Source organism: Pediculus humanus, genomic scaffold, assembly GCF_000006295.1.
Source record: "Pediculus humanus corporis 1103172107667 genomic scaffold, whole genome shotgun sequence".
Lineage (NCBI taxonomy): Eukaryota > Metazoa > Arthropoda > Insecta > Psocodea > Pediculidae > Pediculus > Pediculus humanus.
In genome coordinates this window covers 1359717-1383811 of record NW_002987276.1, presented here as the reverse complement: position 1 = coordinate 1383811, position 24095 = coordinate 1359717, and the positions used below count along the sequence as shown (strand labels likewise).

Here is a 24095-nt window from a genome sequence, read left to right as displayed (position 1 = left end):
TTTTCGCGTGCCTTCCCCCCTCCTTCCCTTCATCGAAACTAAATTTACTATTGATTGGAATATAAATTATTAAAATATATCATTCTCTTAAGAATATTTCACGGAATGCGAAACAAACGATGAAAAGAGAAAAGATGGCCGCCTTATTAAATTTTTTATAATTCATCATAATTTTTCTTTACGTTAAATTCAAATCACCCCGACATCTCTCTCTCTCTCTTTCTCTCTCCCCAACTTTTTTTCTTCTTCTTTCATAATTTATTTATTATTCCCCTCCCCTCCCCTCCCCCTACCCCCTTTGGTAATGATGGCGTTAAATTCATGGCAAAACTTTTTAATAAAAAAAAAAAAAAAATTCGTAACAATATTTAAAAATTTAACCCAAAAAACGTGCTTCAATTATTAATTATTATTATTATTATTCATTTATATTATAATTAAAAATCTAAATATGTTTAACCAAAGGAAAATAATGTCAAATGCTAAACAAAAATTGTTTTCTTCTCTTCTTAATGCATGAGCAAACACACACCCAACTTAGTCACTTGAATTACTACTTTCTTCATTTCTTAATAATAAATAACTTTCTATTTTTTTTTTTTTTTCAAATCAAAATTCAATTAAACCACAAAAACAAAAAAAAAAAATCAAGCTAGGTAAAAGGAATAAGTGTGTGTGTGTGTGAGAAACAAATGTTATTAATCGAAAAACCATATTAATAATAATAATAATAATAACAATAATGTTTTTAAAACTGTACAAACAACAAACGAGACAAAAAAACAAAACTAATCAAGTATAACAACACATGTTGATAAATATTAATTGAAAACAAAAACAACACATTACCTGTATATCGTATTGAATTAGGTAAAAATCAAAACATGACATATATAAACGAATAAACATAAAACATTAAATTATGTTGCAAAGTATTATAGTAGTGGGTAAATGTGAACGACAAATTCAGTGCCACATACAAAATCAAACTACAAACAAACAAGACAAGACAAACAATCAAACTCATCGAATATAAATACATTTCACCATTACTTCCAAAATTAAAATTAAAATTTAAAAATTTTATTCGCTTCATTTTCTTATTCTATTTTTAAACCGTAAACAAACAATTGTGAGGCATTATTAAGAAAACATTTTGTAATTTCAACTAAATTTAATTACACCATTTTGAAATTAACAAAAATATTTTCCATAAATAATAATAATAATAATAATAATAATAATTGATAATTGAAATTAAAAATAAAAATTTTTAAGGGGGGGGGTGTTAATAGCAGTCTGTTATGTCACATTTAACAAAATTTTTTTGTTTGATTTTAAATACTCTACCAGTATGTAATGAATAATATGTTTAAAAAAAAAAAAAGAAAATAATTGTTAAAAAAATTTATGAAAAGTTGAATGAAAAACAATGAATTGATAACATAATAATGATAATTAATATGGTAAAATAGTTGAGGAAAAACTGGGCATTCCCATTTTCGAACGAATTAAATTTTTTAACCTATAATTTTTTAATTGGGTTAACAGAATTTTCAAAATCAATTTCATTCTCACATTGGCCCTTGTTGTTGTTATTGTTATGAATTGTAAAGAATAATCGAGTACGAAAGGTTCATTTCATTTACATCATCATATTTCAAAAGGTAAAAATAAGTTTTCCTAGGGTTGTGTGTGTGTGTGTGTGTGTGTAAAACCTTTCTTTTTCCATCAATGCCGGGGAGGGAGGAACCTACACCCCGTATTCGAAAACAATTATATACCGTTAAAAAAATAATAATTAATATTTACTCACCAAATATACGTATTTATTGTTCTATCCAATGTAATCACAGAATACTCCTGCATTTTATTTAAAACTAACGACTAGAACGATGTAAAATAATTGATTTTAACAAGCTATGAGCCCTCTCCGCTAATGGCGGACGGCGGCCATTTTGGGCAACTATCAAAACAATGATTTGAAAACCGAACGCATACGTGCAACTTTTAATTTAAAAAAACACAATTTTTTTTTTTTTTTTTTTATTGTGTTCCCCGCCGTAAAACGAAAATTATTATTATTATTTTTTTAAAAATCGAATATTTATTATTAAATCGATCGATAGATCGATCGATCGATCGACGACGACGATAATAATAATTTATTAATTTTTTTAATTTGTAAATATTTATCCCGTTTCCGTTTTCGAACGTAACGGATTTTCCGCTTCGTATAAAAAATTGATTAAATTATAAAAAAGCGAGCGAGAGATTTGTTTTTCAAATTTAAACCTTTTCGCGCCTTTTTTTTTTTTTATTAAAAAATTTCACGTTCGATTTTTTTTTTTTTTTGCCGTCGTACGCACGTTAAATATATTAACCGATCGTTATGTTTTTACTATGTTGAATACGTTTTATATTTGACTTCCATTCAAATAATAAATATATGAAAGAAGAGAGAGAGAGAGAGAGAGAGAGAGAGAGAGAGAAAGAAAATATGAATGATTTTAGACCGTAGAAATGCGGTCATTTCTCTCTTTCTTTCTTTTTAGCAGAAGATAAAAAGCGACGTCGTCTCCCCATAAAAAAAAAAAAAAAAAAAAAAAAAATTCAATACGATACCGATGGTAATATTTAGCTTATTCATAACGGTTTTTTTTTTTTTTTTATTCATTGAGACACGATTTTTTTTTTTTTTCTTCTTTCGTTTTCTTCTTCATCTTCTTCTTCTTCTTCTTTAACGGTTTACTGACGCATTATTGAAGAATTTAACAATGCAGAATATATCTGTATTTTTTTTTTGAAATCCAAAATTTTTTTTTACGTGGAGTAGAGTAATAGGAAAGTTAAGGAAAACATTATTATTATTATTATTATTATTATTATTATTATTATTAATTATAAATCATATATTCATCCTTGAATATCTATCTCTCTCTCTCTCTCTCTCTCATTATTTTTTGTCTATTTTGTAATTAACCCTCACATAATTTTTATGTGATTGATTGATGGATGTATGTACGTTCACGTAACAAAGTATTACCAACATAATTTTTTTTTTTTTTTTTTGTCATAAGGTTCCCCGGCGTCCATTTTTTTTTTTTTTTTTTTTTGTCTTACGAAATAACGAAAAACCCTCGAATGCATTTTTTAAATTTAATTTTCAATTATTAATAATTTTGTCAGGTTAAGGTCGGATGTTGAGCATACATTTTGTTTTATTTTATTTAAGGAGGTCATGAATCTACTTTTAAAAAAATATTATTATCCCTCTTTGTCTCATTCACGTACCTCTTTCTCTCTCTCTCTCTACCTTTAACATACATTTTTTGTAATCTTCTGCCACGTTACGTAAATTAAAAATTTTTATTAAACGATGCAATTAATTATTCTCTATGACTTCTTCTCATTCATTTACCAAAATTTTTTTTTTTTTTTTTTTTTTACTCGGATAAGGTTTTTAAGGTACTTTTATTATTTTTAACCGGTTTATAAATATTTATTATTATTATTATTATTATTATTGCGTACCTGATTTTTCCTGATGAAAAAGAAAAATGTTTTTTTATATATTAAAACCTATCATTCGAGTTTAATTTAGTTTTTAGTTAAGTGATTTATTTTGATAAAAAAAAGCGAGGTTGAAATAATTAAATATTAATAATGATGATGATGATGATAATGATGATAACGTTGACGATAATTAATTAAAAAATTATTTCTAATTGCACGTTTATCGCACGTGTTTCGGTTTTTTTTATATATATTTAAAAAATCATTTTGTTTATTTATTTTTTAAATTTTTTTCGTCTGCTAACGTAATGTTTATTTAAATTGATTATGCATATCGTAATATATTACAGGGTACTACGAGGGTGAGGGGGAGGGTGAGAGGGGGGAGGGCAAAGGGCCATTTAAAAAAAAAGGGGGGAGGTCGTACTTTTGATTGTTTTTCTAATTTTTACGTTTCCTAATCTTAATTCTCGTAATTTAAGGTTTTTAAGGTTTTTAAGGTTTTATTATAATTATTCCGAAAGAGGGGGAGACTTTTACTATTATTATTATTATTAATAACTTTTAAAATTACAAAAAGAAAAAAAAAGTGTAAAAAACTTTCGAAAAGTAACTTTTTAAATTTATTGAAGAAAAAAGTTAAGTTAAAAAAAAAACAGAAAAAAATCATAATTTAAAAAAAAAAAAAAAAAGTTTTTGTTGTTTTTTTTCGAGGGGGGCGGGTAGGAGAGGAGAGGAGGTGGGAAAGGACGCAGAGGGAAATTATAAACAAAAAAAAAAAAAAAAAGTTTCCAAGTTACTTTTTTTAATACTTTAATTATTATTATTATTAATTTAACTTTTTTTGTTTTGTTTTGACACAAATGAAATTTTTTGGGTTTTCCCTTCCTCCCTCCCTCCCTCTCCCCCACACATTTCACAGGGTCTGACGTAATTTTTCAAATTTTTTTCCTCCTTCTTATCAACCATTTTCTTCTCGCCATCTTGACTTTTGATTTTTTTTTTTTTTTTTTTTTTTTTTGAATTTCATTCCCTAAACGCATACAAACCTAAAATAATAATAATAATAATTGCAGTAAATGAAACGGAAACGGTTCCCCCCGTATTGAATTATTATTATTATCATTATTGTTTTTTTTTAAATTTTCATTATCATCGTCATCGTAATAATAATAATCATCATCATCGCTAATATTAATAATCTCAATTCACACTCCAGTAATAAAATTACGGTGGCGTGAGGAAAACGTTATCAGATATGCGATTATATAATAATAGTAATAATAATAATAATAATAATAATAATAATAATAATAATAATAATTTGCCTTTGTTTAATTAAAATTAATACAATGTTTTGAACGTGATTGATTGATTAATTTTTTTTTTTTTTTTATCGTGGCATTAAGTAAATCAATGCATTCGACGCCGTAAAAGATAATGATAATATTTTTAATACTTAATAATTTATTTATTTATTTATTACGATAATCGAAAATCATAGAATCGATCAATTTTCCGCCATTTTGCATTTTTTTTTGTCGTCGTAAGCAGGGTAAACCGTAAGGAAACGAAATTTTATCTTAGTAAAACATTCGCTCTTGATGATGATGATGATGATGAGGAGGATAAAAATAACGGAAATGGTGTCGATGATGATGGGAATAAACGTGACCCACGTGGAAAAAAAAAAAAAAAATCGTCCGCCATTTTTGTTTTTTTCATTATATTAACGATTTGATTTGATTCTAGTGAAATGATTCAAACAACACTTTCTTTTTCTGCTCCATTTTGCTTTTTTTTTTTTTTCGCTTTCACGCTTTTCTTTTCTTTTTTTTTTTTTTTTTTTTGATTTAAATCGTTCGTTCGTTTATTTATTATTATTATTATATTATATCGGCATTCCAAATTTTGGTTTTTTTTTTTTTTTTTGTAATGGAAGTGGGGAAGAATGAATTAAATTTTTGGCAATTCCTAAAATTTTTCCCCCCATTTCCTAAATGGTCGTAACAATCATTTATTTATTGGAATTGTTGTGGCGCGTTATTGTAAACGTACAATTTTTTTTTTATAGAAAAACTGTAAAAAGAGGGGGGAGGGAGGGAAAGAGGGAGGGGGTGATGGATGATTCTAGAAAAAACAAATTGAATCAATTAAACAATAAAATAATTTATTAATCGAGTCGATGTATGTATGAGGAGTGAAAAAGGCGCGAAATTTCGTACTTACTCGTATTGGAAAAACTTGTTATTTTTCCGCATGTTTTCAAAAGAAAAATTATTATTATCATTATCATTATTATTATTATTATTGTGGTTTTTCTTCGGGTTTCCAAGAAAATTTTTTTTTAATTAAATGCACATCCGCGTTATTATTATTTACGCTCGTATACTTATTATTTGAATGAAATAATAATAATAATAATAATAATAATAAATCTAATGTCGTTCTAAGAAATTTGAAACTAAAAAAAAAAAACCCCCCGATGATTAATAATAATAAATTTAATAATAATAATAATAATGATGATGATGATAATAATAATTGTTTGAATAATGAAAAAGAAATTAATTAATAGTTTGGAATGAATGATTTTTTATTATTATTAATTTTCAAAAATTATTACTTATTATTATTATGAGAGTGAAGTAAATTGATAATTCGATGACGAATAATAATTGGGGGCGGAGGCGGGGGGCGGGTACTCTCCAGTAAACGACGTTTAATGGGTTAATCGTGCCAACAGTATTGTATCAGCGAATCGGTTATCATATGGTTAATATTTAAAAAGAGAAGAAATCAAACCGGAAATAGATTAATTCGATACCGGAAATCGGATCCCATCCGAAAAATTACAATAAAAAAAAAAAATCTCCGGTTCGAATTTATTGAAAAATACGTCAAAAATATAAATAAAAAATTCCATAGAATAAATAAAAATGTTGTCGTTTGCCGGAAAAAATTTCCATTTATGATTTTAACGTGATAATCGAAACGCTGGAAGGATTTTGTTGTCACGTCGAATTTAAATTGTTTGGGGGGGGGGGGTAAATTACGAATTACACCGCCGGGAAAATTTTTCAACGGGAAAATCTATTAATTTTATTTTAATAGGGTCATTTCGTGCGTACGTCGTTGTCGAACATTTTTTTTTTTTTTTAATTTTTCCTAAATCAATCAATCAATCAATCAATCAATCGTACGTGACCTCCCTCGAGGAAATGAATGCGGGATTGTATTGTAACCGTTTTTTTTTTTTTTTTTAATCGCTTTTGTTTCTCCTCCTCATAATTTCTATACAAATTAATTAATCACGTGGTTAGAGGCGATTGTTGTTGTTGTTGTTGTTGTTTACGGGGTTATTTCTCCTCTATTGCGTCACGTTAAGGCTAAAAATGACAATCGATACCTTTTGGCTTTATTTAACGTTTGTGATGACGATAATGATGATAATAGTTTTTTTCTTACGAAATAATCGGGGGGTGGAAAATTTTTGTAAAAAAAAATTATTTTTATGTTAAAAGCTTGTTTAAACCGTAATTATTTGTTGTTGTTGTTTTAATAATTATAATGTTTATAACAAAGAAGAGTAAATCATGTGTGTGACGTCACAAATATATTGTTCGACCCTGGAGTAAACGTTCGTTAATTTTGATACGGAGAATGAACGGTTAAGTCGGTAATTGACATTGTTTATTATTATTATTATTATTACTACTTTTACTATTACTATTGTTCGTAATTTGTTGTTGTTGTTGTTGTTGACGTCATTGAACTTTTAAACTCCATAATGTTAAACTAATGATTTTTTTTTTTTTACCTTCGTTCAAATTAAAAATAATAATAATAATAATAATAATTCAAATAGTTTACGGGGGGTCGGGGGGAGGAGGAAAATAATTGAAAAATTTTTCGCGGTTTGTTAATTGTTAAACGCCATCGGGGGGAAAAAAGGGGGTTTTGTTATTAACTCTGTTAATTTAAGGTACGTTAATTATTAAAAACTCGCGTTTTGTGTCAATGTCACAATCTAAAAATCATTTAATTTAAACTTACCCCCCGGCCGGGGGAGGGGAGGGGGATGACGGTGATGGTAGTGGTGGTGGTAATAGCCACGGGTAAATTACTAAAACTTTTTTGTATTTTTACATTTTACCTCTTGTCGTCTTCTAGTCCTTAAAAAAAATTAATAATGATAATCATTATTGATAAGATTGATAAGAGCAAAAAAAAAAAAAAAACGTTTCGCATACCTTAAACGACACGTCACAAACCTGTAGTGGTAGAAAACTTATTTATCATTAAACGTTATTTGCATTTTTACACTTTAATAATAATAATAATATGGAGAATTTAAATCAGTTTAAATTATTTAAACAAATAACTTTTTCTTTTTCTTTTCAGGGTAGCAGTAGTAGGGGAGGTGGTGGTGGTGGTACAGGAGTAGTAGCAGCTGGTAAAAATTAATTAATTAACATAAGGATATACATAATTTCAGGTACGCAAGTTTTTTTTTTTTTGGTCGTTATCCAATAAAAAGAGAAATAATAATTGGCAAGACCCAATCGCGCGTCCCAATAACAAAAAAAAAAAAAAAATGTCGTCTGCATTTAAATAATTTAATTTAATTTTTTTTTATACAAATCGAAACGGAATTTAAAAGCAGACATTTTTTTTTTTTTACGACAAAACGTGCGTTGGTTTCTTTTTTAAAAAGAAACTAAACAAAACGTTGTAGTTTGTAAATTATAATGAAAATAATAATAATAATAATATAAGTTGTAGTAGTAGTAGTAGTGGTGGTGGTAGTAGTAGTAGTAGTGGTAGTAGCACGAGGGAAGGTTGGTTGTTTATAATGCAATGGATTTAACGCAAAAAAATCAGACACGTTAAAAAACGTCATACAACGTGAGAACTTAAAAAAAACAACAAAAATAATAATAATAATAATGATGATGATGATGATAATAATAATAATAGTAGTAGTAATAATAATGATGATGATAATAATAATAATAATAGTAATAATAATGATGATGATAATAATAATAATAAAATTTTTAAAATTTTTTGGCATTAAATCAGAGAAAGTTAAAAAGTTCATTTGAATAGTAGTTTAAAAGTGTTAAAAAGAAAGCAAAATGTGACTAATGGTAGCAAAAAAAGATATTTTCTATTTGATATTCACTTTACAGAAGCAAAAAAAAAAAACTTTCCCACTTTATTATTATTATTATTATCGTTTAATCCTTAACTTCGCCAAAAAAAAAAAAAAAATTTTTTTTATTCTTTACATTATTTAATTGTAAAACATATCAGTTACTTATTCAAGTTCGAAGTGTAAAAAAGAAAAATTTTTTAGTTTATTAATTTTTTTTTTTTTTTAAATGATTTGATTTTATCGTTCGATCTATCGATTCGCGTTAAATATTTTTATCCGTTAAAATATCGAGAGAGAGAAAGAGAGAGAGAGAGAGAGAGAAAAAGGAAAAAAAAGCGCGAAAAACAACAAACAAATGTAAATTTATTATTAATTTAAAAAAATTTTAAAAATGAAAATAAATTTTTTCGTAAGTATTATTATTATTATTATTATTACCATTATTATTATTATCATCATCATCATCATCATTATTATTATTTTTAATATTTAAGTTGATTTAAAAAACGAAAAAAAATCGTTTACGTACGAATTGTTATAACGTTTTTAAATTTTTGTCGCAATCGCGTCATTTTTTTAAAAAATTTTTGTAATTCGGCGACAATTATCCCTAGTGTTTGTTTGCAATTTATGCAGGTTCGACTCGGTGACGTAGGTTTGTTTTATCCGTTAAAAAAAAAAAAAGCAACGAATATTTTTAAATTTAAAAAAAAAACTGAAATGTATTTGGCGGGAAAAATATTTATTTGTTTTTTTGTTTTCAGAACGCGTTTTTCTACGTTTTTTACATATTCGGTTATGGATTATGTAACGAATCCGTACAATATCAAGTTTCAGAGAATAAAATTAATTTGTTTCCCATTTCGCAAGTTGTTAATGGCGGCGATACTTTTCAATATACTTCTCCGGCTCCATTTTACGTTCCAGCAGTTCCAGCGGTTCTCATATCCGATCAGGTAAAGTAATTTCGCAGAGATTTAATTTAAAATTTGATTTAATAACGTGCGAGATTACTTTGCATTTACAAAAATGTTTTACAGGTTGAACTTCCGTCGGTGGGAAATGCGGGATTGGTGCAACAAGACGATTACGTTAAAGAACCACAAGTCGACGTAACGCGCGGAACCGAATATTTACATTCGAATTATAAAATCCCGAATAAAAATGTCGGTCACGGGGATATGCATTTAAAATATAAAACGGGAGGATATAATTATTATAAAAATTACGTTAATTTATTACATCCGACCCCGTCTAAATCGAAATACGTCAACGTGGGTAAAAAGAAAATGTCAACGATTGGAAAAGTTAATTTTCAAAATTCTTATTATTCTCAACAGGGATTTTATTCACATCCGAATAAAATGACTTATGCCGGATCGATATCGTATAAACCGTTAAAAATGTCCGATTATTATCACATTCATAAAAAAATACCCAACAAAGAATCTTCGGGTCATTACGTACGGATAAAAGGTATAAAAAGGATTGGATGCGGGGATAAAATTCCCACAAAATCGTGGATAACTTGATCGTATTATTATTATTATTATTACTTTTTTTCCAGGGCATCTCAAACATCATTATTTACGTTCGCCTTCGAAAAAAATTCGAGTTCATTCGAAAAAAGAACATGTCGCCGCGGCGTCGAATCAAAACAAACAACAAAAAGATTATTCATTTTATAATCCGTTGATGAGTGTGAATTATCCTTCTTCTCTGACGGTTGTTCCCGTCACTCCCGCTGGAATCAATACCATAAGTCTTTCTCAACCCGTCGCGACGCAATTTTACACGTTGGGACCGGATGTGAACGTCGTACAACAAAACGAACAAAAACCCATTTCCGAAAGAATTTACGGTAACGTTTATCCTTATCAAAATATCGAGTCCGTTTTAAATAATAGTAAAATAATAACGACGTGGTATCAGAATCCTTATCCGATCGTAAATACGAGACAAGAACAATTATTAGTCGATATGAATAATAATAATAATAACGTCGTCGGAACCACGCCGACGTCAAATTTACCCTTTTTCGGAACGAATCAAGGAGGCGGTGGTGCTATCATCAATCAAGGAATTTCTCCGGATCAATCAATTTATTACAATAATGCGAATAACGTTTTGTTACAAAACCTCCGAGATAATACGAATCGAGTAACAACCGGAAATAACAACTTGAATACTCAAATATTAAATCAAGCGAACGTCGTCGAACCGACCGGAAGTTCATCGGAAATTTACACGTTTTACGAACCCGCGACAAATGAAAAAGAAAATTTAAACGATGGTTTAGAAATTTCCCAACCTGGAAAAGTCTCCTGGGTGAACGTTAAAAAAATCTCCGACGAAACGGAAACGGAACCGACTAAAATGTAAATGTTAACGGAAATGATTTTTTTTTTTTTTTTTAGTTTAAAATTTCTAACGGTTTTTTTTTTATTATTATTATTATTTTACTCAGTTACAAAAGTCAGAAGGGGATGTCGATTCGGGAAGATAATTCCGATTGGACACCCGTGAGTTCCAGCAGAGTATTCGACGAAAGCGAAGCATCAATCGCAAAAGAACTACGTAAACTTTCGGAAGTCATACAAAACGTCACGGAAAAATCTGGATTACGTCAAACGGAAAAACCCGCGATTAAAAAATTTAAAAATTTCAATTTTGATACTCGTGGAAGAAGAAGTCATTTCGCGAGCAGGAAGAATTTCAACAACAACAACACGACGACGACGATAATAATAATAATAATTCCAGGAAATCGAAAAATAACAACAATAATAATAATAATAAATCTAACGTAATTAAAGTTTATCCCTTTACCGTGGCACCATCCGAATCGTCAAAATCATCGCTTAAATAATTATCTTAATTTTTACTTCCCTTTTATTTATTTATTTTCGCGCCATTTTTTTTAAAATCACCTCCCTCTCTTTTCTCCTCCCACGATCATTCAAATCATTTACTCAACCAATTATTATTATTATTATTGTAATTTTTACCTAACGTTAATATTTACGCATCGTTTAAAATTTATTTATTTATTTATTTATTGTTATTTATCTACCGTCATCATTTGTCATTTTTTTTTATTAATTAATTAATTAATTAAATAATAGTAATAATAATAATAATAATAATAATTTTTTTTCTTTATAATTCGAAATTAATTTTTAACAGCAGACGATATTTAAAAAAAAAAGGTAATAATAAATTACGTAATAGGAATAATAATAATGACGTCACAATTTTTTAACACACACACGTTATTGTCATCACGTTAATGAAAATTCAAACGGGGAAAAATAATAATAATAATAATAATAATAATAATAATAATAATAATAATAATAATAATAATGATGATGATGATGATGACGGTCGAAAAATAATAATAATAATAATAATAATAATAATAATAATAAATTTATTCAAGTGTTTTCTTTTTTTTTAAAAGTCATTGTTTGGATGTTTAAAAATTTGACGGGTAAAAAAATGTGTGTGTGTGTGTGCGTTTGAATGGGATTTTTAAATAATCGCGATATGGATTTAATTAGGTTATTCATTGTTTATTATTATTATTATTATTATTATTATTATTATTTAAACGTTAACGATATGGGGACTCGTTGAAGTTAGACCGTTTTAAATCTAAATTTTCGTGTAAAAAAGAATAGATATGAAATTATCATTTTTCTTATCAAGATTTAAAAAAATATAACGAAATAGTCCCATATTCGTTATTACGCGGATAATAATGTTTTAAATAATCAAAAATTTAAATTATTTTTACCGTGTGTGCTTGTGTGTGTTAAATCATTATTATTATTATTATTATTTTGCTAAAAAAAAATGTTTAAAATACGGTCGGATATTGAAAATTTACAAGAAACAGCAGCAACAGCAACAGGAGAAGAAGGAGGAGAAGAATTTATTTACGATACGTTAACGACGACGACGACGACGACAACGACGGGGGGAGGTATGAAAATATTTTATTATTTTAATTACCTGTTGATGATGATGATGATGATGATGATAATAATTCGTTAATTTTTTTTTTTAGTATCGAAAAAAAATGTCGCATACATTGATAATAATGATTATCCATCGGCTGCACAATTTTACATAGCAATGTTAAGTATTAGCTTGATTGTGGGTTTGAGTTATTACGGTTACATAATATACAACAGGTAAGATACCTAAAAAAATTAATTTTTCATTATTATGTTTTTTATAATTATCATCATCTTCATCTTTTATTAACCAACCTATTCATCCTGTTTTCAGGTTCAAAAATAAAACGACAGTACTTTATTCAATTTTTTTAGTAACTTCTTTGCTTTGCAGAACTTTTTTTAGCTTGTTAATTGCATCAATTGTTATTTACGGTGTAAGTATTAACCATGAAAATCTACCAAATAAATGTATGTGTATTAAAAGTGTTTTTTTTTTTTTTTATAGGTTAGTAACGACGTACCTGGAAGTAATACCTTATTAGCTTTCGAATGCATTTCACATAATTTAGTTTTGGGTTTTTGGTTAATATTAACAATATACCTTCATGCATGCATAAGAGTTAATTTCAACAGTGAACCAAGTTTAAAACTTTATGAATATGGCGTACCAAGTCAGTCAGTTATTCGATTGTCGTAATCATATACCTGTAATTATAAAATAGTAAAAATAATTTATTAATTTTATTCAAGGTATCGCCATTTATTTTGCTCTCACATGGATATTTGTTTTAACAAACGAATGTAATGATTTGATGTGGATTTCCGTTGTACAAAAAAATTCTGCTTATCAGTGGATTGTAAATACAATTAGACTTTTGTATTTATTTATACAATTGGGATTAATATTAGACATAACTAGATTGATAATGTCGCAAAAATGTACAGTTTATAAGGATAGCAGCGAGCAAGTCAGGTAACTTGTATGATTTTTCCCCCCCATGTTAATTCCCCCCCCCATTTCAATTGTTTTTTTCATTATTTCAAATTAAAATGTAATTATAAACTCTTACACGTTTCTTACGTTTTAGGAAATGCGGTTTAATCATGTCCATATTAATTTTTTACTTTTGGCTCCAATTTGGTTTTTCAATTGGACGACCGTTAGAATATAATATCGAAGTTTATTTGTTTTTTAATTATCTCGTTGAAGGTTTGCAATGTGCACTTGTTTGTCCGTTATTATATTTTTTTGAAAAATGGGTAAGTGAAGCGAGGGAAATACTTTAAAAACAATAAAATTAACAATAGTTAAAAAAAAAACGTTAAACCATACAGAAAAGACTAGAACAACTACTTTTCGTTCGTTTTCTATCTCTATGAAATTGTCATCGTTTGGTTAATTATTACATTTCCGTTAAAAAAAAAAAAACAAAATGGCCGTCGTTGTTGTTGTTGTTGTTCTTATTATTAATGGTTTTTTCTTTATGTAATTTTTAAAAATCGAGTTTTTTAAACAAAAAAATTTATTTTCGTATTCTATTAGTGAAAAGAAGGATTTTTTTTTTTTTACTACGCGATTACAACGCGATATACAAATAAAAGATAACAAAAATTTTTAATTAAAAACTATCACGTTTAAAATTAATAAAAAAAAAAAAAAAATCGATAGTGATCAAACGTTAATGATAACCTTTGTGTTATATTATCAGTAAGAAATCTTTTTTTTAACGATTATTTATCACATTTGAAATCAATAAATAAAGTTATAATAAGATTTATAACTTTTTTTTTTTTTTTTAAATTCAAATTCATAACCTAACCTGGTTAAATTTATAATGTCAATCAAACAAACTTTTCTTTAAATTTTTTTTTATTCTAGTGTGCTCTGATAATAAAAATATAAATTTAATTAAATTTAATACCGATCGTTCGATATTTAATATAAAAAAAAAGAGAGAACAATGTAGGAGTACATAAGATAAAAGTTTTACAAGAAAAAAATAGAATAATAGAATTGTTATTATTATTATTAATAAACGATGAAAAGAAAATTTGTACGTTGAATTTTTTTATAGGGTAAAAAATTTTTTAACAAAACATCTACAACAACAACAACAACATCAACGAGTAAAAAAAATGATAAAATAAAAACATTCGAAAGGAAAGAAGTATTAATAAATAATTCAATCAATCCATCAATATTTACCATAGATTCAATTTACGATCGTGGTAATACTAATAATAATAATAATAATAAAGATATACAGAACGCTGGAAGCGAAGATATTGTGTACTCGACCATTATTCAACCGGATAATTTAAAAAAAACATTTAACTTATATAAACGTTTTAATATTTTTTCAATTGATGATATTAATTTACAAAAAAATTCATGATAAAAATTGCAATTGATCAAATATTCAAAATTTTCCTCTTGGATTATTATTATTATTTTTTTTTAAACATCCCCTCGCTTGTCGAACATCCCCCCCCCTTTTTTTTTTCTCGATTAATATGAATAATAGGTAGTAATAAGAAAATAATAAACAAAAATATAAGTTAATTACGTTTATTATTATTAATAATAATAATTTATTTTTTAATTGTACTTATTTCATTTTGACTAAAAAAATTATTTTTATTTACTATAAGTTTATTTATTCATTTAATTATTTTTTCATTTTGGCAACCGATAAATATAAAAACAAAATATTAAAAAAAAAAAAACACATAGAAATATATATATATATATACATAAACAAAAAAAAAAAAAAGTAGGATATACCATGAAATTTACAATAAATTATTAAAATAATAATAATAATTGTTTCAATTTTTTTAAAAATATATATATAAAATAAAAACATAATTACATAAAAAAAAAAAAAAATTTTAAAGAAGCGTTTAAGCTAATAAAAAGCCAGACTTAATTAATAATAATAATAATAATATCAGTCGTTATTAAATACTTTTATATAATTACATACATATATATATATATAATAAAATAAAATAAAAACAATTTGAGTTTGCATATCAAACTTATTCAAATAATAATAATAATGACAAAATCATATATATATATAAATATTCCAGAGGAAAATGAAATACATAAATAAATAAATAAAAAATGGAGTCCTTTTTTATTCCGAGATTTGATTTTCCATAAAAAATAACAATGATAATAATAATAATGAAAATAAGTAATCGAATTTACCTCAGGTACGATAAATATATTTAAGTATATATATATATGTATGTGTGTGTGTGTGTGTGTGTTTATGTGTATATATATATAAATTTATACATATAAGTTATAATAATTTATGCGATTTATTTTATTAAATATTATTTATTGCGTTATTTTTTTTAATCAAGTTAAAATAATATCAGATTTTGAAAAGAATCAATAAAAAAAAAATTAATATCGATTATTATTAAATAAAAGTTATCCTTGTGATTATACAAAGTGATGAATATAAACACAAAAATGTATTTAAAAAATAATAATAATGATTTCTTCTTCTTCTTCTTTTAATATTTGAAACAAAATATTTAAAAAAATAAAAACAAATTTAAAAAAAAAATAATAATAATAATGATAACGACAATTGATAAAACAACAAACGAAAAATTTGATGAAAACATAAAATCAAAACAAAAAAAAAAAAATGATTGAATAAACTTTTTTAATTTTTTCTCTCTCTCTCTCTCTCTCCCCATTTTTATTTCCCCCCATCCCCCTCCCCCGTGAATCATTCTTCGTCTTCAAAAACGAACAAATCGATTAAAGAAAAATAAATAAATATGTATTTTGTTTTGTTTTTCACACGTGACTGACGTCATTCAAAATGGATGACAAATCATTTCCCGCCATTTTTTTTCGACCAATCAGACGGACGAAAGATATTGCTTTGCTGTGTTGGCAACACTTTGTTCTTCAAACTGCGCTCTCAGATCTTTTATGCAAACGGTCGTGGGTGATTTATCGTTTTCCGCGGAGTTTATTTTTTTAACGTTTTGATTTTCGACGTCCGAAGTATTTACAAGTGTTTTTAAAATGTCTGATTTGATTTTCGTCGACGCCGATTTACAGTGGGAGATGTTTCCGTCAGGAGAAGCCTGCCTGTTGGGAAAAAAAACACACATCAAGGTATTGTGAAAATTTTTTTTTTCTTTTTTTGACCGTTAGGACCAGTAGGATAATTTTAAAAGAAAATTATTTACCCTAACGTTTGATGAATTTTTTTACCATCGTCAAAATCTTGTTGCGAACGTGTATTTTTGGGTTCGCTGTGTAACCTTTGTATACCGCTACCCTTTCTCGTTGAATACTGTTTGAATGTGTTCGAAAGAGACGTTAATTCAAATCGCGAACGTTCGGATGAAATTTCCGAGGGGAGAGAACGTCGTAATAAGTCTTTCGATACCGAATCTGACACTTTACTCATTTTCGAACCCGTAAATTTATTTTTTTTATCCGAATTGATGACGTCGTTTGAACAACCCCTCCCAGGGGGAGACTCGTCGTTTCTGTCCGTGACGTCAAAATTTTCTCCAACGGTTATTTCTCGTTCTTTTTTAAACGAAAATTTCAATTTGTTGTTGTTACCCGTCGTCGAGAGGTTTTCTCCGCTTTTATCATTTTTAAAACTATCCGACCTGTATTTTTCCCTTAAATAATTCCGCCTTTTTTCTTTATATTTTTCTATTCTTTCTCTCCTCTGCGGATCCGACAAATCGAAATCCCCTCCTCCTCCTCCTCCTCCCGCAATGAATTTTTCAAATTTTTCACCGTCCGTTTTTTTCTCGTTGATTTGACTTCCGCTTTTGGATTTCCCAAGGGAAACCTTTTCCATTTCCACGTAATCTTTTCCCGTTTTTCTTTTCGCGCACATTCTTTCCAACGTTTTAGGACGTTCGAACAATTCGTGTCGGCCATTGTCCGGTTTCGAACATTCCATAGATTTTATTTCTTTTTTCGTTACGGTATTTTCAACGTCATTCGAAACGGTTTTACTCGATGGTTTAATTTCGAATTTGGAGAGCAATTGTTGAACGTTTCCACTTGAACTAGATTTCTGAGGCACAAAAACGTTCGTCGAATTTTCTTTAATATCGTCGAAACTCGAACGTGAGGGAAAATTGGCCATTTCTAAAACGTCGAGAGCATCTAAATCCGTTTCTAATAGATTTCCGGAATGACGTTTGGTTTCGGGATAGTTCCTCAGTGAAACCAGGTTTCTTTCCGAATCTAAATAATTTTCAGGTACACTTTTTTCATCATCTAATCTTTTGTCGTCTCCTACAATTTCACCTGGAATTGAATGATAACAATTAGAGCGCGTGTACGTTCCCTTAAAAATTTTTTTTTTTTTTTTTGAATGAATTCTGACTCACCTTTCGAATCCTTTTCGAATTCGTCGTTTGATGGTAACATTCTTAAATCATCCTTCGAAGAATCCATTTTATTGTCCGTTAAATTTTTCAACGCAATGTCGTCCAGATCGCAAAGCAAACCCAATAGTGACGTATTTTCTTCGTTATTTTTATTATTTACATTGATTAACGAATCACAGGAACTTTCTGTCGATATACACTCGTATTTAATACTGTCGGGATTATTTCGATTCGAATTCGGCAAAGGTTTCGTTTCGAAACTCGTTTCTAAAACTATCGATTTATCGTTTATCGAAAAGTCGCTCGACGAACTGCTCATGATAATACTACTTTTTTCCAACGATTTATCGCTCGATGTCAATTTTTTACCATCATCCGATTTGTCCACAACGACGTTTAATTCGGTAGCAGTTTTTCGACAAGGCAATAATTTAACTTCGCATTCATTTTTGGCGAAAACGTTACTAACACTATTTCTTTTCGTAATTAAACTATCGTCGTCGTTTTCTGAACTTTTGGGTAAACAAATTTTAGTGGTCGAATTAGTCGAGTCGTGACTGGGGGGTTGTTTCACGTCGGGAAAATCGTTCGTTTCCCTCGTATCTACCAACGGAGTGTAGGGTAATCCGACAGAAGAATCCGGAGTGATTTCTCCGATGCTTCCACCGCTGCTCGATGCTGAAATTTCAATCACGTTCGAACCGTTCAAACACCGACCGGAACTTTCATCCACCAATTTATTAAAATTATTTGTTTCGTGAGAAGAACATTGTTCGATGGAATCATTCGTTGACGAATTCGTCAATAAATTATCGTTCGGTCCATCGTTTGTTTTAAAGTCGTTATGCGAATTTGAGGTATCTGAAGTAACGGAAAATGGAAAATTTAAATGAGGAATGTGAGGTAAAATAGGACTCGAGGGTACCAACAGTAAAGAACTCATTTGTGAAATGGATGCTATCGATGATGGACTTTGTATCGGACCCATTTCGCACGGAACTAGACCCTTGAAGGGGAAAAAAAAAAGAAAGTTTTTTGAGTTTTCAACAATCGTTATCCGCCCGCCCCCCCCCAAATTATTATTTACTTTTTTTTTTTTGTACCTGATCTGGAGAAACGCTATCGATGAATTGAATATCTCCCATCGAACTCGACAATTGTTCTTCCAATTTTGACTTGAAACAATTTTCTTCGTTTGTTTTCTGTTTTTTCGGTGATGGATCCGCGTTGAGAAAATTTTCCGTCGTGTTTAATTTCGGACAAGAAGACCTTTTTATGCTATTACCCTGTCGTTAAAAAATTATTAATAATAGTTATTGCTAATGTTTGTTTACTTTTCTCAAGTTTTCATTTTAAATTTTCATTTAAAATTTGTTCAGAAACAAACCGTAGTAGATTTTCCAGATTTTTGACTGTTGATTAAACGAGGCGAACTGTTTGACGTTAAACTATCGCTACCCGCTGACAAAAGTGTTTCATCTTCGGAAAATATTCGCATTTCCGATTCTTCAAGATCGAAATTGACTTGTATTTCACTTATGTCCGACGTTAAATTCTTCTAGAAAAATGACACATAAAAGAAACTACCTCTCGACAATTAAATTACATTTATTGAATGACACACGCACACACGAACCTTCGTATCCTGATAGTGATCGAAATATGACTCGTGAGAAACGGATCGATTATGACCGTTTTTCCCGTCGCAATTTTTCACCGATGGAGAATTAACAATACTGCTATTGGGATTTTCTATTTTTACACTAAGGGAACTTCTTACATCTAAGGTTATTGACTGTTGACTCGAATTTAAACTCTCTGCGCTTTTTGCCGGTCTCAAAAGGAGTCGATTTTGAACTAAATCCGATTCGGTTAAAGCGACACTTTTCTAAAAAAAAAAAAATCATTATTATTATTATTTTTTTCGAAACTCGGGGAAACTTTTTATGGTTGAAAAAATTTTTACGAACTGGTAATACGACGTCAAATACGTCACTCGAGGTTTTGCTACTCGTTTCTTTACTGCTAGGATTTGAACTCCTTCCGGTTTTCCCGAATAAAAATTTCCAACCGATCGGAGAACGTTTCGAACCCAGTCTTTTCCTCGTGTAACCGGGTAGCTCTATCACAGTATGATACTTTGCAGGAAGGCATGACGGTCCTCCACCCACTTCAATGTAATTCGATTCTTCTTTATTAGATGTTTGCAGTAAAGCTCTTGTTCTCGCTTCTTCGAGTGACAATAATTTCGTAGGTGTGGATATCGCCAAGGATTTCGGCCGACTTTTCTTAACCGACCCTTCGGTCGATACGTTAAAATTTGGTAATTGATCGCTAAAAATTAAATCTGCGTAACAAATTAAAAATTCCGTAACGACGGCTTGAACTCCGACACCCTGAAGAGCAGCAACCCCTCCGACTTCTAATTCTTTACAACGTAATAAATTCGGAGCCCAAACTATGGCTATGTTTCGTGAAGTCATTCCGGTTTCGGCACCCTTTTCCGATACGCGAGCTAAATGCTTTGTTAAATATTTGAGAGTTCTGAAACGTTAGAAAAATATAATATCAGTACTACGACTATAGGAAATGAATGAATGAGTTGAGACGAAAAAAAATGGCGAACCTATAATGTGGCGGTGGTAATTTTTGTACGACATCTCTAATTTTTAACAATCTTGCATTTTCTTTATCTTGAGTTTGAATGGCTCCGACGAATTGATAGTATAGCTGATACGTGCATAGAGGATTGGGTAATTCTCTAAAGTACATTTTCAATAGGCTAGCAACGCTATGTACATCTTGAAGTATGGCTTGATCCTCGTACAAAGCAGGTACCCTATCTTCGTCGAACGTGTTTCTAAAATGACATTCCAATAACGTGGCAATTGAAATTTAATCGAGTTCAATTTAAATTCCCTTTTTTAAAATTTTACCTTAGTTTTTGAATATTTGACGTGACTCCGGATAATCTATATATTCCGTCGATCAAACCGTGATATTCGATAAATTCAACGCAACATTTTAAAACCATCGGGATTTCGTGTCCGGAATTTAACAAATGCTCTCCTAAATCGCATCCAAAAACTCTTTCTTTTAATATTCCCGATTGTTTGAGTCTTCGACGAGAGGGTCGAGATAAAATAAACGATCTGAATTATAAAAGGAATCGTTTTAATTACTATTCGAATTTTTATACATTCATTTCGTAAAATTATAAATTATTAATTGTGTTTAGAAAATACCTGAAAAAAGAAATGAGTTTTCCATGCTTTCGAAGTACAGGTTTCGTAGGTTGAGATATTTTCGATGAAAATTTAATATTTTTCGGAATTTTATCACCGATGACGGCCACGCATTCGCATGGGAAAAAACCCACTTGAAATCCGCGCTTCCCACGCCACCAAATCGATTCTTCAGAAGGTGGCATATCGATTACGGAAATCATATCACCGACCTTGAACACAAATTTTAACGTTATAAAATTACTACGGGGGGTGGTGGGGGGCCATTTTAAAACAATGTAAACATACTTCGAAAGAAATTTCATCCGGAGCCTGAGCCGAATATCGTTTTACAGAATATGCTGCTGCAACGGCAGGAGTATTTATAGGATAATTAATATTATTCGGAATGAGTAACCTATGACCTTTATTATCGAGTTCTAACCAATTTAAAATGGGTCCGCAATTTATTAAATTTCCAGCAATCGATGAAAATCTTTTCATGTAATCCGAAAGAACCTTATGTAAATTTTCCTTAAAAAAAAAAAAAAAAAAAGGGGGGAAAAATTTTAAATATTTTCCGGAAAATTCTGTTTTAAAATCAATTTTTGTAAAAAAAATTATTCATTATTGTACCTGTTCTTCGATGCATTCTTCGGGTAATTCCATCAACTCTGAAAATTTTCTATCGTAAATACATTGATGCAATTGTTTATCTAACATTTTGAAATTATCGTATGATCTTTTAACAAGCCATGATTTATTTTGAGATTGAACATTTAGTGACCACCATTTTTCTTCACCAGAATTTTTATACGATTTTAAACTACCATCATCTATGATAACTACCTGAAAAAAACATTATCGATACTAAATTTAGTAAAATTTACTAATTCGGTATGTAAGGATTTCCAGTTTAATGACACATAATCAAAAACTTGATAATTCATTTGCTTAAAAACTTACTTGCAATGATCCTATTTCGACATGGTCATAATGAAAATGAGCACATTCTTCTAATTTAGGAAATCTTGATTTTTCTTCCAGGACATTATTTAATTCTGTTACATGTTGAATTTTTATGCCGCTGGAAGAACTACCATTATCTAAATTATAACTTTTGCACAATCCACCCTGTAATAAAATCAAAAGTATTGAAATTCTAAAGTATTTACCAAATTCACAAATTAATTTACATATACATTTCAAATGAAAATCACCTTCACATCAAATTGTGGAGCTATATCGGAAAGCTCGCGAGTTTTTCTTATCGACCCCATCTTGTGTAGAAAACATTCGATTTCAATTAGATAAAGAAAACAGATTCATAGTCTGTAATTCTGAAATAAGTTAATTATTACTCGTCTAACAAAAATTTTATTTCTTCTTTACTTTCATTTTACTCTTACTTTTTATAATTACTTAAATAATTACTTTATCTTATTCCAGAATGAGTCTTTACCACAATCATTTCTTTTAAATATCATTATAAATAATTTTTTTTTTTTCATTCGAGGCTCATCATAAAACATTTATACCATCATGTGGGTATATTTTTCATATTTAAATAATGTAACTCCCCATCATTTTAATTTTCATTTATTCATCCTTAATTAAATTATTCATTTTGTTATTAACAAGTCCTTAGACATTCGACATTAGGTTGACAGACATTTAATCCATCTGTAAAAAAAAGCAAATCAAATTAATATGAAAAAAAATGTAAATTTAAGAGGTGAAAGGTCACGATAGAAATATTAATAATAATTTAATTAGTGTCACTTTAATTAATTTTACATAAACTTAAAAATTTTTAAATGTTTTAAATCCGGATATGACAAACATCTGTGACATTTAATAAACAAATCAATAAAATTTATTAAATTATTATTTATAAAAAAAAACAATCTCTAATTAATTTATCACAAATATTTTATTAATTAATTTGTAATTAAATGAAATAATTATTTAACATGACAAAAAATATATATGTAAAAAAAAAAAAAAAAAAAAAAGGATGATGGGGAAAATTAAAAGTTAAAAAAAAATGTAAAATTAATTTAAAAAAACATTACCATAATTTATTTATTATTAATAAAAATTTAAATAAATAAATTATAATCTTTTAGTTAATCGTCGTTGTAAGTTATTTTTCAAATTCGAAAATCACTCAAATGTCGATTTATTTAATTTCAATAGGACAAAAAAAAAAAAAAAGTAATATGGTGCCGCCATATTGATTTTTTTTTTTTTTTTGGGAACACAATTTTTTTTTAAAAGATAAAAATAATATTAAATTATATTATTTAAACTGAGGTTAACGATTGTGTAAAAAAAAAAAAATTTTAACTTTATTATAAAAACGTTTAAACGTTTTATATTTAAATCAATTATATTTCATAATAACATTTTTAAAAAAAAAAAAAAAAAAAAACGAGACGCGCCCGGAATAAACTCGTTTATATGTCACTGAACTCATTTTTTTTTTTTTTTTTTAAGTTATAACGGAAAAGAAAAAAGATTCAAGTATAAAAAGCGCAGGTACAAACAACTAACCCTAATTTTTTTTTTTTTTACAACAAATTAATTAATTATTTATTACAATAACGCGACAATGACAATTCTTAGTGACTTTTTTATAAAATTATTTTAATCCCTCTCTCTCTCTCTCTCCCCCCTCCACTTCCCTCTCTTCCCCCCTTTCGTTTCATTTCCGAAATGTAAATAATAATAATAATAATTGAAACTTAACGGGTAAAATTTCCAAATCGTTTAAAATTTAAACCGGAAATGAAAAAATTTTCAGAGTTTATGAAATAATTATCATAA

General features: G+C 28.3%; 2 protein-coding genes across 2 annotated transcripts; one reads left to right on the top strand and one right to left on the bottom strand.

The window, feature by feature from the left end:
- Window positions 1-9307: 9307 nt before the first annotated feature.
- Phum_PHUM288590 (uncharacterized protein) lies at window positions 9308-13929 on the top strand (the record flags this gene model as incomplete). Its single annotated transcript, XM_002426945.1, has 10 exons — window positions 9308-9328; window positions 9442-9633; window positions 9718-10153; window positions 10245-11055; window positions 11145-11368; window positions 12750-12876; window positions 12974-13076; window positions 13148-13313; window positions 13393-13615; window positions 13731-13929. The coding sequence occupies 10 exons, from the start codon at window positions 9308-9310 to the stop codon at window positions 13927-13929; spliced, it is 2502 nt and encodes an 833-aa protein (XP_002426990.1).
- Window positions 13930-16533: 2604 nt separating this feature from the next.
- On the bottom strand, window positions 16534-22546 carry Phum_PHUM288580 (CDC42 GTPase-activating protein, putative; the record flags this gene model as incomplete). The annotated part of the gene is made up of 14 exons (XM_002426944.1): window positions 16534-16768; window positions 16870-17959; window positions 18043-19048; window positions 19146-19328; window positions 19430-19600; window positions 19679-19899; window positions 20009-20586; window positions 20669-20902; window positions 20979-21194; window positions 21288-21499; window positions 21576-21800; window positions 21903-22115; window positions 22233-22400; window positions 22487-22546. The coding sequence occupies 14 exons, from the start codon at window positions 22544-22546 to the stop codon at window positions 16534-16536; spliced, it is 4812 nt and encodes a 1603-aa protein (XP_002426989.1).
- Window positions 22547-24095: the final 1549 nt, after the last annotated feature.